The sequence below is a fragment of the Clavelina lepadiformis genome, chromosome 3, assembly GCF_947623445.1.
Source record: "Clavelina lepadiformis chromosome 3, kaClaLepa1.1, whole genome shotgun sequence".
NCBI lineage: Eukaryota > Metazoa > Chordata > Ascidiacea > Aplousobranchia > Clavelinidae > Clavelina > Clavelina lepadiformis.
In genome coordinates, this window is record NC_135242.1 from 4,262,563 (window position 1) to 4,277,945 (window position 15,383).

Sequence of the window (15,383 nt, forward strand, 5' to 3'; positions counted from 1 at the left end):
ATTTTAATCAGTGCGTAATTCTTGTGGGAAGCATAACAATGTCTGTGTCTGCACAGTGCACACGTCAATACTATGTTCTTCAAGCGTTTTGGAGTATAGTTACTAATAAAGTTGGTTTTTTAAAGATGGTTTTGGTCTGTTACTAGAGTGGATAAAATAAGGTACCGGTTGGGACGATAACAAAATAAACATATAGTCACTCTGTCGTCTTACTCTTTATCAACTTACTTCCGCACCACAGCCTCAGCTTAGGACAAAGGCTCAAACGACCAAGTAAAGATGTATTTCAGCCTTTGGAACTTTGTCAACTATATATACACACCGAAACTTCAGTTACTGTTTCGCGAGTTATTTGTGAGTGACTTGCCAACGCGGTAGCATTAATGCACACATGATTGCAAAACAACCAGAAGGTGCATAAGTTATGACGTCAAATAGAACCAAATTACACGTCATCATTATTAATGCTTTTTGGTGGGTTACAGCGCCAGCTACCGCTACAAATCTTATGAAAAAGTTAGCTAATGGTTATTTATTAGTTGAAACGACGCACGGTGACAATGCATTTTAATTGCGTGCATATACTCTGCACTGGAAATTCAATTGTAATCGTTCATAATAGGCTATTTGATGGACCGCAATTCTCTAATCGTGCAATCATCATAGATTTTCAAAAATGAGTGAAGTGACGTAAGTAAGGGTATGTTGCGTCAGAAAAAGGGCAATTTGTTGGTTGATTTCTTTATGTAGAAAAATAACCAAAAAAGCAATTACTCGAATAGTCTCGCCTAGGGCTTTCTGAGATCGTAAACATGAATTTATCATGCGTTGGATACGCAGGAAATGGTAGGCCTACATCATGCATTGATATAAAACAGTGTTGATCATACAAGTTTACTTGTCCGGCAAATAACGATTGTGTTCACACTGATGGAAGTTTCACGTGTGTCTACAAATATGGTGCAGGAATTTTAAAGCACATGTTTCACTTATCCGTACATACTGTAAAATATAAATCACTTTTCTTGTGAATGATGCATACCTAATATTAAGTTATACCAACCAAACTGTGAGAATAACATATGACTCATCCCAGCCCACGAAACAATAACTATTCACATTCCAGGTATCCATTGGTCTTGGATTGCAGCAGTGGTGATTTCAATTCTACTTTCAATTGGGTTTTATCTTTGTTGCTTTGCGGTTTCCACCCTGTGAGTGAACCGGGCCATAATACACGTGGTGTCAGTTATATTGACAGATGTCTCGTACGTAAAATTCTATATTAGCTGAACCCAATTAAGCTGGTTCAACTTGGCAGTTTTACTTCGATTCATTTCCGGCCTTTACGTTTGGTAATAGAGATTGAGTTGATGTAATACTCTATTTTACCATGTTTACTTGGAGTTAATTTTTCGGGCCAATTAAAGAAAACCACGTCCATACCTAGATCTAACTCGGAAAGAGTTATAATAATAATATATAATAATAATATATAATAATAATAATAATAATAATGAGTTACACTTTGTTTACAGGTTGGTTTCAACGATCTTGAAAAAGCTAGAAACGGCAACAAAGAATTGAAAGCGGGTTTTTGTGCTTAAACTGGTTTTGATTTTCATGAATGTTAATTGTAGCAATTTGTGAAAAGGAGCTCGTGATTTGAAAAAAGGCACCTAAAGTTTGTTCTTGAAATGATGCTGAAGTCGACATTGTAAACTGGGCAGCGTGTCACTTAAAAACTTTGCTTGCTTAAATCGGGCACCGACCGATAATTCATGGTGTATTTGCTATTGTCATAACTCTTTGCTGCTGTCTTATTAATGATACAAACATGAGCGCACTGTTTAACAGGAATTGTTTTCATAACTACCATGTCGACTTGTTTCTATTAGAAAATTAGCAAGAACTACTGTACAATAGGCTCATGGTATTAGTAGATATCGTTTATTGTCATTATCTTGAATCATCCTTCGTCACAATTTTAAATAAGCAAGGTCGTTGAATAACACGATTGATTTGTTAGAAGATTGATCAGAAAGACCACAGTAAATAGCTTTGTTGTACCAGCATAAAAGATGAATAAATTCTGCTGAGTTTTGTTGGTGCTTGGGGTTTTCGTAGCGAAACGGTCATGAAATTTAACACAACATTTATCACATACGTAACGTATTTTTCATGATGTATTACCGCAACCAGTTTACGCGAAACGAACCGTCACAGTAAATACTATTGTCATCGTAATAGCGCATGTTTGCGTAGGTGGTTACAATAGATTTATAATAATAACTCCCTAATTTAAACCGCGCCTATCACAATGAAATTTACCCAGTGGTAACAAACATTTGCAATTCTAGTACGATATTCGCTTAATCGGCTAGATGGACAGATAATGGATATTTGACAACTATAAATTAATCTCAACGCTGGAAAAATTCAAACTTAGTTATAACAATCGTAAGTATTTTCGGCGCTTTCTTCTAATAAACCAACTACACCAAACTCAGAAAAGTATCATAATTATTCTTGACTTGCGTATTAACTTCATTAATACATTTTCCTGGAGTCGATTTGGGTTTTCTCTAAGGTGGTTTTAATATGGTGAAGTTAATACTGGGTTATTGGGTAATTTTCGGATCAACAGTGTCTGGTCAACACTTTTCATTGGAGAACCTAGGTTATCATTAACAAATGCTTCCGCCATCCCATCTAACGACATAAACAACCCCAAATAAACCTAAAAGCTTTTGAGAGATGAGACAGGGAGAAAATAAGTTGAAACCTGAATCTATTTATCTGAATGTTTATATGGTTTCGTATTTCAATTGTACGCTGTTTGTTGTTCAAAGACTTCTTCTTGGCGCTGACGAAGTGATTGTCAGAAACCAGTGAACTAAAAATGAGTGAATCATAACATTCAATCCAATACAAATGTACGATAACTAGTGAAAAGTTTGTCTAATTCTTCAGTCTACTGCATAAAATTCAAGGCAAAATGGTCTTTGGAGCAAGAAAGTTTAAGAAAGTGTAATACCAGTGTTGTAGTTTATCATTTGGAAGGATTGTTTTTGGTACAGTACATTTACAACTTCTTCACTTAAACATGACTAAGTTACTCTGCAATATATGCGGGACAATTAACCTATTAAATGTTGAAAACTTAAATCAAATGCTTAATAGTTGAAAAGTGCGTCTTGAAGCTTGCATAAAGAGAGTTGTTTTAGTAATGTTTTTACTGCAGTGCTGTCTATAGTTAAAAAACTCTACCACCAATATTTTCGTGGAAGACAAAATGAACTTGACAGTGCTGTTGGTTCTCACAGCAACACTCTTGAGTTGTCACGGTATGCCAGCAGGTAAGAATAAACATTGCTCTGAATAGTCACAGGATTATATATTGTTCTAGTTATCTAGTAGTTTAAAACATCGTTTGCAATGACAAAAGGATGACCTTACATCAAGCGTTAGTTACGTTTGGTTGGTGCGCTTTTGACAAAGTGCTGAAATTGTTTCTTATCATTTTGTCTCATGTTGCCCTTGTTTTAGACGAAGCAACTTATTTACACTAAACCAATATCTTATTCCAGACAATTGAGGAATTATTCAATGTCTGTATCTGTATTCTATAGTATATCGTATATAGTTTCAATTTTAACTGATTCTTTGTTCGTTCAAAAACTTTGTAATCATTTTAAAATTTGTGACTGATTCGAAGACTTTGCAGTTATAGGCTACTTTGCGCAACTGATTAAAAATTTGCTACTTTGTCTTTGACAGTTCCGCATTGCCGGCTAAGTATTCATACTAAACAAAAAAGCTTTTTGTTATCAGACGCCCCATAACAAGCATTAATGCATGCATGTTGTGTATTTAGAATGCAATATTGTGGTGTGTGTGATATTAACATATTATGGCATTACGGACACAGTTAGATAAAAATATTAATCCGTAGCATAAATCAGCTAATAAATACGTAGTTTATGCGTTAATTTTAATGGAGTGCATCCGAAAACGAAAAGTCTTTTTTGGTAAAACATTTACCTTTATAAATTAAATAAAATCATTGATTTATGTTTTAAGTAGGTGAAAACCCGTTGTAGAAAACGATATGTTAGTTAAAGCCGAATATTGCATAAAGGTCGCTCAGCAAACACTGTAGTTTTGTAATCAATGTTTTAACCAAAATGCAACCTGCTTTTAGCACCCTCTTCACTGGCAATCAGCGGTGTCACATCGGAGTCGTTTACAGCAATCTTTGACTCAGTGTCTAGTGCAACGTCGTACGAAGTGTCATATACTGCTCAGCATGACTCAACAAATACTGGCAGTGTGAATATTACTGCAAACTTTACCACGGTAAAAGATTTTACAAACTATTTGTATAAATAATAAATTTTGTTGTAGATTGTTGGTGAACGTTTTATTTTTTTACTAAGGTTACTGGACTTGCTTCGAATCTCAATTACGATGTCAGAGTAAGAGCATTCCTGTCAGATGTGGCTGGAAATTACAGCACAGCTGTGAGAGCTCGAACAGGTATGATTCAAAGAAAGTTTTATTTAAAAATGCGCTGATCACAGAACATAGTATACAACTATGCATATCCTGATAACAATTTTTTAATAAATTACATATGTCTATGTATTAATTATCATAAAAAAGTTTCAGAACTATTAAAAAATTCCATATATTTTAACAATATCACCAAGATTTAGTTCACCTTTCTTTGTCTTGAATTAATAAATTAAAGCTTGAGTTTTACCAGTGTTTTGTGTAGATTATTAATAAATAAATTCAAATTTGGTTATACTTTTAGCACCATCTGGTTCTTCAATCTTGCAAGTGATCACAACACCAACTTATATAACCGTGTTTCTTGAGGAAACACCGGGAGCAACCAAATGGGAGGTGGAATATTCAGATGGAGGAAGCACTTCAACAATAATTGTTCCTGATGATGTTCCATCTATGACTAATTACATAGCAATGTAAGTTAGACCTAAAAAAGTTTATAAATAAAATCGAACCTTTTCGAAAATTAGATGCATTAGTATTACCATGCCTTACTATGCAGAATTTCATCTCTTTTACCTAATACAAGTTATACACTGAGAGCAAGAGTAAGTCAGATTAATGGTGACACAAACTACAATGTTTCTCAAAGTCCTTATGGAAGTCCTACTGAAATAACAACTGGTATATTTGAAAATGAAAATTATATAGCCATTAGATTTTATTGCAATAAAGCTAAACAATATGCAGTCACTATGCAATTTTTTTAAACCGATGTTTTTGTTTTTGTCACGTTAATACTTTATTGGTTTAATGGAGTTTTTTTACATTGCAATGGTTAATATTTTGTGAACGATCCCGATTTCTTATGCAGACAAGGTCAGTGCATTTGGACGTGTCCAGTTGATAAGTCGATCTTATACTTCAACTGACAACACCAACACAACACTGAAGACAGAGATTGCAACAGAATTTTTGAACGCTTATCAGAGTGTTGCAAGCAATGTTGTTGATGTCTCTGTTGTTGAGCTTGAGAACGGATCAGGAAATATTCTTTGTCATCATGAAATTGTGTTGAATGATCAAACTTCAACCCCAATTATATCTGCTTTAACTTTGAGTGATTCAGCTTTATATAATGGCAGCTCCGTAAGATTTGATGGTAAGTTTTAAAGGCAAACTTGTTTTATACCTATCTTTCTTTTTTTAAATTGTTAACACAACTATTGCATCAGAATTGAATAGAAACTTAAGTCTGTAAAAAAAATAGATTTTCTTGAAGTTGCTAAACACTTTTTTAAATTTCAAATTATTTTCTTCGATCTGATCATTGTTTGACAGTGGAAGAAAGTTTTAATCCGGGGAATGTCTGGAAAAAATTTTCTTGATAAATAAACACTTAATATTTTCATTTTTTTTACAGTGGGTGAAAGTTTTATTGTGGAAAAGTTTGAAGATGGTTTTGATATACAATATGCTGATAGAACACCTTGCCCAGGCTCTTTATCACCATCCAGAGTTTGGACATTATATGATAAAAATGGAAACATTTCTTCAACTGAATTACCAAATCCCGATAACAATATAGTCGGTGTAAGCACTGTGACCTTTGCAGATACAGGTATCAACCAAGTGTTTTATACAGTAGTTTAGATTTGACTTCCTAAACTAGTCAAGACTGAGTTCAGGGACCCCTTGGTCATTGATTGGGCTCTGCAAGGGTTCAATAATTTCCTAGTAGTCAAAACAAACTGGGTCAAATGGTTGGAATAAAGGAAGATGCGTGATATTTTTACTCTTGCACAATTGCACATATGTGTAATTGTAGCATAAAAAGAGCCACAGAATAATTGGCGTTTTTTCTGAAATAAGACATGTTCATTACTGCATAAAAGAATTTAAAGCCATTGATACACATCCACCATCGATATATAGTGTAGTTGTAAATTGTTGCTTGATTATTTTTTTTGAGTGGGTGAAAGTGGTTGTAAAAGATTAAAAAATTGTTTCTTTGTGACTAGTTGTTGAAAACATTTGTCTAAAAGGCTCACAATCTTTCCACTACTTGCATTAAACAACCTTTAAAGCAAATTTTTAAATAACAAACATTAAAAATAGATAAATAATGTTTCACTCATTAGAAAATGTGGCGATTTATAGGGTTTTTAATGGCATATTAGATATTAACAGGATATTAACAAGGATATTAACCTAAGGTAAAGGTAATCATTACTTAACATTAATCTCTATTAAGCAAATTGTTTTTAACGATTCTTCAGTTTTCATGTGTCTTCTTCTTATTATCTCATTATTGGGTCTCATTATTAGAGGATATTAACCTAACATAAATAAATTAACCCAACGTAAATTTATACAAGTATTCCTGTTTCTACGAGCACTGTAGATTGGTAAACGCAACAAAAATATCACAAAATTTTTTGCCCTTTTGATTTCTTACTCATAATATGATGTATTGCATATTTTTGATTTAATGATTCGACTTGAACAGCACTTGCATTGTGATTTGATTGGTCATTGGCTGTTATAAATCTTTGTTTGTGCACTTGGTAGAGGATCATTTTGCTCTTTATTTTCATTTTGCTGATTATAACATACTTATGCTTATGCTTAATATGAAATCATCATCAACGCTTTCTAAATTTTGACTGTAAAAATGTATGAAATTTAGTTGGTGATTTTTACAATTTTGCAGTGTTGCAGTTTTTGGTTCAGTAAAAAATGTGCTTGGACAATGCATTGTTACACCACCATAAACAGTAGCAGGCCCTTGAATATCATATGACAGTCGCTGAGCCATTCCAATTGCTTCTAATTGTTATGTCTGATTGGATAAGAAGTGTTAACAATGCAATGCCAAAAAAAAGCTTTGCAACTTTCTTGCAATCTGTTTGCGAAAGTTATTCAGTATCAAAGACAATATGTGCCACGTTCGAAACAAAAAACCAACGTTTCTAAATTTTCTATTGTAGTGTAAATAAATTGTTTTATTTCTATTTTTGATATTGAAATAATGTTATGTTATAAAATATTTAGGTGTTAAATGTTGAAACATTTACTAATCAATTTTATGCTGTTTTTAGGTTTCACTTCTTCTTCTACCATCTTGCTTACCTTCTCACAAAACACCATATATGGAATAAAGCAGGAATACCTGATCAAAACTTGTCCTGATGGTGATGATTCTACTTTGTATTACAACAGAGTGCATGGGTCCAATGGTGCATTCACAAATGTTGAAGCTAACAAGTACACAATCATAAACACAACAAGTTAGTAGATAATCATGTTTTTTCATCGATATAAAAAGTTATTTCATATCATATTCTATCAAATTATGAAGAGCTAAACCAAATATAATTAAAAAGCTGTTGGTAACGGCATGACGTGTTTATATGTTCCAGACGTGCAATCAATTGGTTCTATCACTTACACCACAGCAGCAAGCGGAACTGAAGTGACTTTGAATGTCCCAGCCAATTTAATACAAAGAGCGTTTCAGTATAATTTTGATGTAGCTGGACTTGTCACTACTTTGTCACAAAGTGACTTAGATAGTTCCACTACATATTTGGTTGGTGCCCGGATCTATGAGATGCTTGTTATTGCTGCTGAATTAGATTTACATTTGCTGATTAGAAAATACACGTTAGATTAAATAGTATTTTAACAAATTACTTTTCACCTACCCTTTTAAAGTTATGCTTATGTTGATTATTTGTTAACTTTTTGTCTTTTCCTCAGGTGTCCTTAACCGGTTTACCTCAGAATGCAGACTCAGAGGTTACCATGGAAGTGAGAGCCAGAGGTGCCAATAGTTCCAATTCTAATGCAAGCAGAATTGTTACAGTCACCACAGGTATTGAAAGTCTAACTTAGTTGTAAAGTTGCAACAGACATGTCCTGCGACTATGTTACAAATGTTAATTTTTTGTGTGAGGTTGCTTTTTATATGAATGCTGTAAAGTGAAATCTTAGGAGCTGAGTGTGGAAACCCAGAAGTATTTACAAAAACACTCATCCATTTAGAAAAAGCACTCTGCCAAAAATATATCTATAATTTTGCTTGTACATGTTTTAAGTTTTTCTAAACTATCCATACACTTTGAGCAACTTTTGAATGAAGTAATCCACATCGATGCATGTTATTTTCCAGCTTGATATTCAGCAAATGAAAAGAAATCATAACATGATATCAGTAATATCAAACTATAAATGATGAACCAATGGTCTCATATGCACAGGCATAATACATATTTACAACCAAAGCCCATCTCTCAGCTCCGTTATCCAGTAACATCCTTTGCAACTTTTTGATACCTTACACCAACTTTACAATCTTATCACTGTTATCTTTGACGTTCACCAATTTTAGGTTTTGGGTATCTATGTATCTTTTTGTTTTAAGTTTATTTTTTTACAGTGAAACTGGTTTAAGGGTTATTCTGGCTGCTGGGTGCTCAATCATATATAATACCATGTTAAGTCACGATAAGCATTTTTTGTTTAATGAATTTTAGTTGTCTGAGTATCTTCAACAGGTTTCACTTATACCATAAAGTATTATACTGGTACTCTGTATTTTCTGATTTATTTTTCACATACGTATTTTATTTTTAATAATTATGTAGCACGTATCATTTGCTATTAAAGTTGCAACAACTTTGTTTTAACTAAAAATTTAGCAGTTATATATCTGCACTTATTTCATGTAATATTATACCAGTAATTTTTATTTTCTGATTTGTTTTTGACAAACTTATCATAATCTTATTGACTAGTTAAAATGTATCCTCTGCTATTAAAATAAAAACAAATTCTTTTCTACTAAAAATTGCATTTATAATTTACCTTGCTTTTCAATGTAAGTTAAACAGAAATGTGAGTTCAGCTACATCTGTGCTCTTAATTACAAAGTAAATGATATGAATAACTTAGAACATGACGTTTTTACAGACACAAATGAGTGTTCAGTCGGCTTGAGCAATTGTGACACAAACGCGTCATGTGAAAATTTTGTGGGAAGCTTCACTTGCACTTGCAATATTGGATATACTGGCAATGGTACCACATGCAATGATATTGATGAATGCACCAACATGATTGATAACTGTCAAGGTAGAGCTGGTGGAATTTTTTATCTATGTCAAGTTTTGCCAAATTGGATTTAATTGTAGTTGTATTTATTTTAACATATTTTACAGAGAGATCTCTTGCTTGGATAGCTGCCATTGTTGTTCCAGTTCTGGCCATTATACTTATTGTGATAATTATTATTAAATGTCGTAAAGTGGTAAGTTTTTACAAGTTGGTGCTTTTCATAAAACTACATAACTTAATCAGCTACTAATCGGTAATCAAATGTATTGACCCTTTTCTGATAAATAAGTGGTGACCAATTAATTGATATCAAATATATTGCAAGATTGGCTAATTGATATTCACTTCATTTACTTATCGGCGCAAACTCATTATTGTATGGTTTATTGCATTTAACAATTCATTGTTTCAGTATCCGCTTTTCTAAGAAAGTAAACTAGCAGAAAATGTTTTATAAAATTACTTAATACAGAATTGTTTGCCATTCTGAGTAACAATTATATGTCAAATGCAGTTTAAAGCAAGAATTTTGCTGTAAAGTATCTGTTCGTTCATATTTATTTTTTTTTGTAGAAAGGTGCATATGATCCAAAACAAGTAAACAAAAATACGACATTAGATATGTCAACTCTTCAAGCAAATGAACAAAATTCACAAAATACAAGATCGAATGTGGTAATATAAATATTTCTTTATTTTTATCGTATTAGGCTTTTCTAATATCTTATTAAGGTTTTTCTTAAATGTAACTTACCTTAATATCAATCTGTTATCACGAAATTTAGTATTACTATATGATAGAATTTGTAGTCTCATTGCAAAGTCTGACTTAAAACCATATGTTCTGTTAAAACCATAAACATATGATACTTGATTTTGATATGATAAACTATCATTTTAACACTTTCAAAATTATAAATTTTTATTTAATACTCAGAAAGGATTTTATGATCTGGTGCATGCACAAAAACAACTAGATTCGAATGCTGGTCAATATTGTACTTCTGTGCAAGGCAATGATGCTGATGTTGAAGCAAACTCTCGTCATTCCAAGGTACATTTATGAGCAACATTTCATTGTGAATATTTGTTCGTATGACATCATGAAAATGTATGAAAGCTCTTTAGAATACCAAGTTTTTTCCATTTTATTTCATGTCTAACATCAATCCTTATTTACTGATGTGACTCTATATAGTTTTGTAATATCAAACCGTGGTGCACGTGATGTACTTTCATGAACTGATTTGTCACACATTTATTTGGATATGATCATTTTGTTAATCTTAATGAACAACAACTACTGTATTTGCTGCATAACAAAATTAAGACAAGCTGTAATTATATGCATAAATAATAAGGAAAACCTTTATTGCACAAAATCTTCGAATTGGCAGAAATCAAACAAACTACCAAGCAACTTTAGTCTGGCATTTACTCCAAAATTTTGACATATTTTACAGAAAGGCTCTTATGATCTGGTCGAAGCACAAAGACAGTTTGATTTAAATAGAGGAAGATATAAAACTTATCTGGAAGATTTTGATGCGGATGATAAAGTAAAATCCCCCAGCTCCAAGGTTATTTTGTTTAAGTAAAATGTAAAAAGGTTTGCCTTTACACTCATTCCGTTATTCCAAAAATATATGTATATATAGACACATATATACTGTATATATGTGTGTGTGTGTATACGGTATATACGTATGCGGATAATGGTTATACTGTAAAGGGATATTGCATTTAACAAGGAAGCTGTTATAAAGTATTACAAATTGTGTTTCTAGAAAGATTCAAATGATCCAGAACAGACAAATAAGAATACAGCATCAAATGTGGTAACTTATTTTGTACTTGAAATTCTCGTAAATATTTTATAATATAGGTGTTTCAAAAAACTTGATACTGATTTTATATAAATATCGCATAAATGATATCAAATATTATGAAACTTCATGTACTATTACTATGGTTATTGTGTCTTTTTTATACTATTATTATTAGATGTTGTCATCTTAAGGCAAACGCATAGCTCGACAATGTTTTAAGATCCTATTTTACGCCAAATTTTAAGTGCACGTATTAATTCAGCCATTATAGTAACCGTCATGCTTTTCTTCAATTTAATTTAGAGTGGTTCTTATGACTTGGTGGAAGCACAAAAACAATTTGACTTAAATGCTGGTCAATATCGTTCTTTCCAGCAAGGCAATGATGTTGATGTTGTAGTAAATTCACATCGCTCTCAGGTAATTGTTTCAAAAAACCTTGTCTAAATAGTCTTGTACAATTTTGTGCATTACACGTCATGAACACACTTGAATACTCTTTAGGTTACTCAGCATCTTTTTTTACTGATTTACTTTATACTTTTGCTTCTCTTATTTAATGATGGATTTCTTAAGACTTCTATGAGCTAAAAGTACCGGAATGGTTGATGCAAGTTCAGCTAAAAAAGCTGATTTTTTATACACTAATAAATTTACTCTGATATTTTTGATCTAAGGCAGCAATTATGACATTTTGTCCAAAATTTTAATTCGTTTTCTACAGAAAGGCTCTTATGATCTGGTCGAAGCACAAAGACAGTTTGATTTAAATAGAGGAAGATATAAAACTTGTTTGGAAGATTTTGATGCAGATGAACAAGCAACAACCCCCAGCTCCAAGGTGTTGTTTTTTATCCTTAAAATGAGATTTGTTAGTTATTATTACTGAAATATTATCGACATTAGTTAAACTTTAATGTCAAAGTATTTTGTTTGATGTGTTGTTAACTTCTCATCTATAATGAAATATGTTGGTATCATTTAGGATACTCTTGATAGTGGTGTAGAAAATCTTGCTTTTGATCGAGCTGATGAGTCATTGGATTCAGGAATGGAAAGTGAGCAAAGTGATGAGTCAAATAGAAATTCCAGCCGAGTAAGCAACATTATTTTTTATGGAAATAGTGATGCAACAAATTCCAATGCAATGCAATTTTTATTGCTTCATCTAATTGCTGTCAAATAAAAAACATTAAACTACCCATGCACTGGGATGAAGTTTACCATGAAAAATGAGAATAAAATTTTCCAGAAAGGTTCATATGACGTATTAGGAGCTCAACAACGTTTCAACATGGGCACAAAGCAACAGACAAAGGATTCATCAATAAAGCAACAGACTGCAATTAAACCCGGATCCTCTCCCAAAAATAATGGTGATGAAACTGATTCAGAAAGAAGCGGTAAAGTAAGTCCATAATTTTATTTTGACATAAAATATTTATATCTGAAACTGACTTACAAGCTTATTACCTAAAGCTTAGTTGAAATGCGCTTGTATAAGATTAACCATTTACCATTTTGGCTGAAAAACAGGGTTTTGTATGCATTGTAACACTGGATTTAAATTTTTTTTCAAGGGTTTCTATGATCTTTTGAAAGCACAGAAGGAGTTTAATCATGGTGAAGGCTCTTCTGAGTATTTTTCTCATCCAGATCAGCGAAGAAACACTCCACATCAGGGAGAGCAAGCTGAACATGTCGTGAAGGTGATTTGAAGCATCAGTTAATATTTGACTCCAGCGTGCCAAATTGTCTACTCATTTGCTGACTGAATATTGGCAAATCTAATAACATTAGTATAACCCACCATAAACCATGTTCAAATATTATATATGTACATTTGTTGTGGAGATAGCAACATCTTAGTAGGTATAGCAAAATATGAAAGGATAATTGAAGTGTAGAAGCTATTTCTTTGATTGAAAACAGAAGATCTGAAAATAATTGCAATCAGCTTTCATTGTTATTTCAGAAAGGTTCCTATGATGTACTGAAAGCGCAACAGGATTTCAACCTTCAAATATCTGACTCTGTCGAACGCAATTTTCATCCTGACGACAAAGAAGTTGCTGTGAACGAGTAGAAATTGATTCTACAGAACTTTTCCAGTTTTCTTCCGGTGATTGCTGTTAGCATTCCACTTCTGTGATGTTCTGTTAAGCTGTATATTAATGTTTGCATATTAATCTCAATTGTTGAGAATCAATTGAGAATTGTTGTTAAAATAACAACATTGTAGCGTGTTTCATGCAAATGCTTTCAAAAATTCCTTGTTTCCTGTCGAGCAATTGAGTTAGAATGAGGCTGCGTGTTGAACAGTTGTGCACACATTCCGTTTATTATATTTATCTATCGTAGTTTCTTCCGAGCCTAGAATCACTGTTTATTCATCATATTTGATCTATTACGGTTTATATCTATTGCGTTGTTGGTTTTTCAAGTTTCTTTCTGAGCACATGAAGCACTACAACCCACATATTTTGATGAAGCTTAATATGTAACTTTCCAAAGTTAACCGACACGCTGCTTCACTTTTTAAATTCTTCAAATGTGTGAGCATTTGTTTATGTTGTTTCAGTGTCCGTTTATTATATAATTTTGTCTCATAGTTTTACACTCAAATCCACGTCATTTTGATAATATTGTCCATGTTTTATACTCTTGTGTACTCAGAACCGGATTAAGACCGTGTTGGGTCTGGAGGTAAAAGGTGTCAAGTGGCCTATACGGAATTTTGTCTCTATCATTTAATACAAAACGAAATGCAAACAGAATATTTACAAACAGTATTTCTCCAAACGTGTAATAAAAATTTCTTATTGTTTTAAATATTTAACCAACACATTCTCTACAAAACATATTAAAAAATTTCCATTTTTTAATAAAGCAAATGTATATAGGTTAAGACTACAATGGGTTTAGGAAGTTAAACTGTGGCTTTATATTAGGGGAATTACCTGTGAACGCAATGTTTATTACTTCGTCGTTAATTGGAATCAATTAATTACATTGTTTGAAGTTATTTTTATAAACCGAGGTGTTTGTTTGCTAAATATTTTGTATGCTGCTCAGCATTCAACTTTAAAGTGAACGTTTATATGCGCAAATTCTTTCTACTATTTAATTTTTTACATTAGCATTGTAATCCAATATGGAGCAAAGCAGCCCAGCTTCACTGCGCTCTACAGATGAAAGCCACGGCCACGAGCCAAGTTTGTTTTAACAGAAAACAAGTGATGGCAAAGAAATAAGATCCAAATAAAGTTAGTTTTTCCAACACGTCAATTATTAAATGCTAGTCAAAATAAGCCTAGTAGTAGTATAGGCTATAGTATAGCCATACACATGACGTGATATTTTTCATGAGTTTAAATGTGATGTAAGAATGAGTCTGCCGTACATAGGCTGTGTCTATCTTTTGCAAGCACGACAGCAAGCAGCAATCGGTTTAAGCAATAATGATTCATGGGTATTCTCTTCGTACCATTTACGATGACAATTTCAAGGAAAACCGCAAAATGGAAATGAATATACAGGCTTTGTAGCAAGGACTCGAAAACGTCTAAGACGGTGCGCTCCGAAGCAATCAGTGAAATATCGCCAAGTAAGTCGTGCGAAACTTTTTTCAGGCCAAAGATAACAAAAGTAGGCAGGCATTTCCACCATCAGTACAAAATTTACCACTGAAAAGTTACAAAAGTTTTTAAGTACGGCGATTTTTAATTTGGTTATGAAATTAATGTCTTGAGCGTTAAAAATTATGATTTCTTTTACCTGTAAGCAAACGTTTGACAATTAAGCTTACGTAACCGTTACAAACCTAGGCTTGTAATAAAACAAGTGAGTTAAGTCAAAGGAATCTAAAGTAGCCAATCTGAGAAATCTAAAAGTTCAACAAACAATTTTTTATTTTTGCTT

General features: G+C 32.6%; 1 protein-coding gene across 3 annotated transcripts; it reads left to right on the plus strand.

The window, feature by feature from the left end:
- The first annotated feature begins 2,895 nt into the window (after window positions 1-2,895).
- Window positions 2,896-14,580, plus strand: LOC143450532 (uncharacterized). 3 transcript variants are annotated; one of them, XM_076951126.1, is made up of 23 exons: window positions 2,896-3,074; window positions 3,257-3,359; window positions 4,205-4,359; window positions 4,440-4,539; window positions 4,820-4,991; window positions 5,078-5,199; window positions 5,390-5,677; window positions 5,939-6,136; window positions 7,617-7,805; window positions 7,938-8,107; window positions 8,278-8,392; window positions 9,490-9,651; window positions 9,738-9,826; window positions 10,207-10,308; window positions 10,571-10,687; window positions 11,097-11,213; window positions 11,421-11,471; window positions 11,766-11,882; window positions 12,187-12,303; window positions 12,448-12,558; window positions 12,715-12,870; window positions 13,043-13,171; window positions 13,438-14,580. In XM_076951126.1, the coding sequence occupies exons 2-23, from the start codon at window positions 3,296-3,298 to the stop codon at window positions 13,546-13,548; spliced, it is 2,952 nt and encodes a 983-aa protein (XP_076807241.1). In that variant the 5' UTR covers window positions 2,896-3,074; window positions 3,257-3,295; the 3' UTR covers window positions 13,549-14,580. The 3 variants fall into 3 exon arrangements, with proteins under 3 accessions (XP_076807241.1, XP_076807242.1, XP_076807240.1); XM_076951125.1 differs by having other exon boundaries at window positions 2,897-3,359; XM_076951127.1 differs by lacking the exon at window positions 9,490-9,651 and having other exon boundaries at window positions 2,896-3,359.
- The last annotated feature ends 803 nt before the right edge of the window (window positions 14,581-15,383 follow it).